This window comes from Aplysia californica, unplaced genomic scaffold, assembly GCF_000002075.1.
Source record: "Aplysia californica isolate F4 #8 unplaced genomic scaffold, AplCal3.0 scaffold00467, whole genome shotgun sequence".
NCBI classification, from domain to species: Eukaryota; Metazoa; Mollusca; class Gastropoda; order Aplysiida; family Aplysiidae; genus Aplysia; species Aplysia californica.
In genome coordinates this window covers 1-1251 of record NW_004797737.1, presented here as the reverse complement: position 1 = coordinate 1251, position 1251 = coordinate 1, and the positions used below count along the sequence as shown (strand labels likewise).

The window sequence follows — 1251 nt, the reverse complement described above, 5'->3', positions numbered from 1 at the left end:
GGTATATTGTAAATGTGGCCCTAAATATTGACAGGTGCGACTTTTTCGTTTTTTTGGGGTTTTTTCTTTGTCTTAGTTAGAGTTTTATGGCAGTCGCTACACAATTAGGTCATATAAGTGTCGGAGATTAGAAGAGTTACAAGATAAAAGCATACACAAAAAAGGAGGAGAAATAAAGACGACAGTAGTTTGATAGGAGAGAATGAGCAAACCATACCAGAGCACCCGCCAACCACCCATAGGGAGTGATCGAATATCGTAAATATTGGCAGCGGTGATGATATTGGTGGGGGTGGTGATGATATATAATGTAAATGTTGTTGGGTGTGACGGATTATCGTAAATTTTCATGGGTGTGACGGATTATCGTAAATGTTGTCCGCGGCGGTGATATTGATGGGGGTGGTGATGGTATCATAAATGTTCATGGGTGTGAAGGTATATCGCAAATGTTCATGGGTGTGACAGTGTATCGTAAATGTTCATGGGTCTGACAGTGTATCGTAAATGTTCATGGGTGTGACAGTGTATCGTAAATGTTCATGGGTGTGACAGTGTATCGTAAATGTTCATGGGTGTGACGGTGTATCGTAAATGTTCATGGGTGTGGCGGTATATCGTAAATGTTGAGCGCGGCAGTGATGTCAGCTCACTCACCTTGACCATGGTGTCTCCATCAAAAAGCGAGCCCTGCATGATGCTGGAGGAAAGCTCTCCCATGAGACTGTAGAACTCATCTGCACTCGAAGCTCCCATGATACGTCTAGGGGTGGGGAGGAGTCATGACACAAAGGGGGTCAGAATGCGTCGTGGCAGATATGAAAACGGACATCACTATGACATTACTAAACAATTAAAAATTCGGAGCAAGTTTGTTTTTTCCTTCCTGCCTTGTGGGAAGCCAGAGGACACACACATTTTCCCTCTCACAATCACATACATACTCTCTCTCTATCTCTCTCTCTGTGTCTCTCTGTCTCTCTCTCTCTCGCTCGCTCTCGCTCTCTCTTACACAACCAGGTTTGATATCTGTACCGTCTTTATTATGGTTCTGCCTCGTTCTTGCTATTTTTCAACATTGAAAGAAAGACCCTTATCATGCACAGGTGATTCTCTCTAACTCTGAGATAAACACTTTCATGCAAACCCTTCAGACGTGAAACACACAATAATAATAATATAGATAATAATAAATAGCATTTGTATAGCGCATATCCCCGCTCAACAGCAGGCTCTAATCGCTTTACACTA

At 42.6% G+C, this 1251-nt stretch overlaps 1 protein-coding gene across 1 annotated transcript in view; it reads right to left on the bottom strand.

Moving 5' to 3' along the window:
- LOC101857048 overlaps window positions 1–763 on the bottom strand; it is a gene marked incomplete at its 5' end in the record, with an annotated part of 11950 nt that extends 11187 nt beyond the window's left edge. Inside the window, 1 exon segment of the mRNA XM_005105358.3 lies at window positions 658–763. Within this exon segment, the coding sequence (XP_005105415.2) occupies window positions 658–763 (106 nt within the window).
- Between the last annotated feature and the right edge of the window lie 488 nt (window positions 764–1251).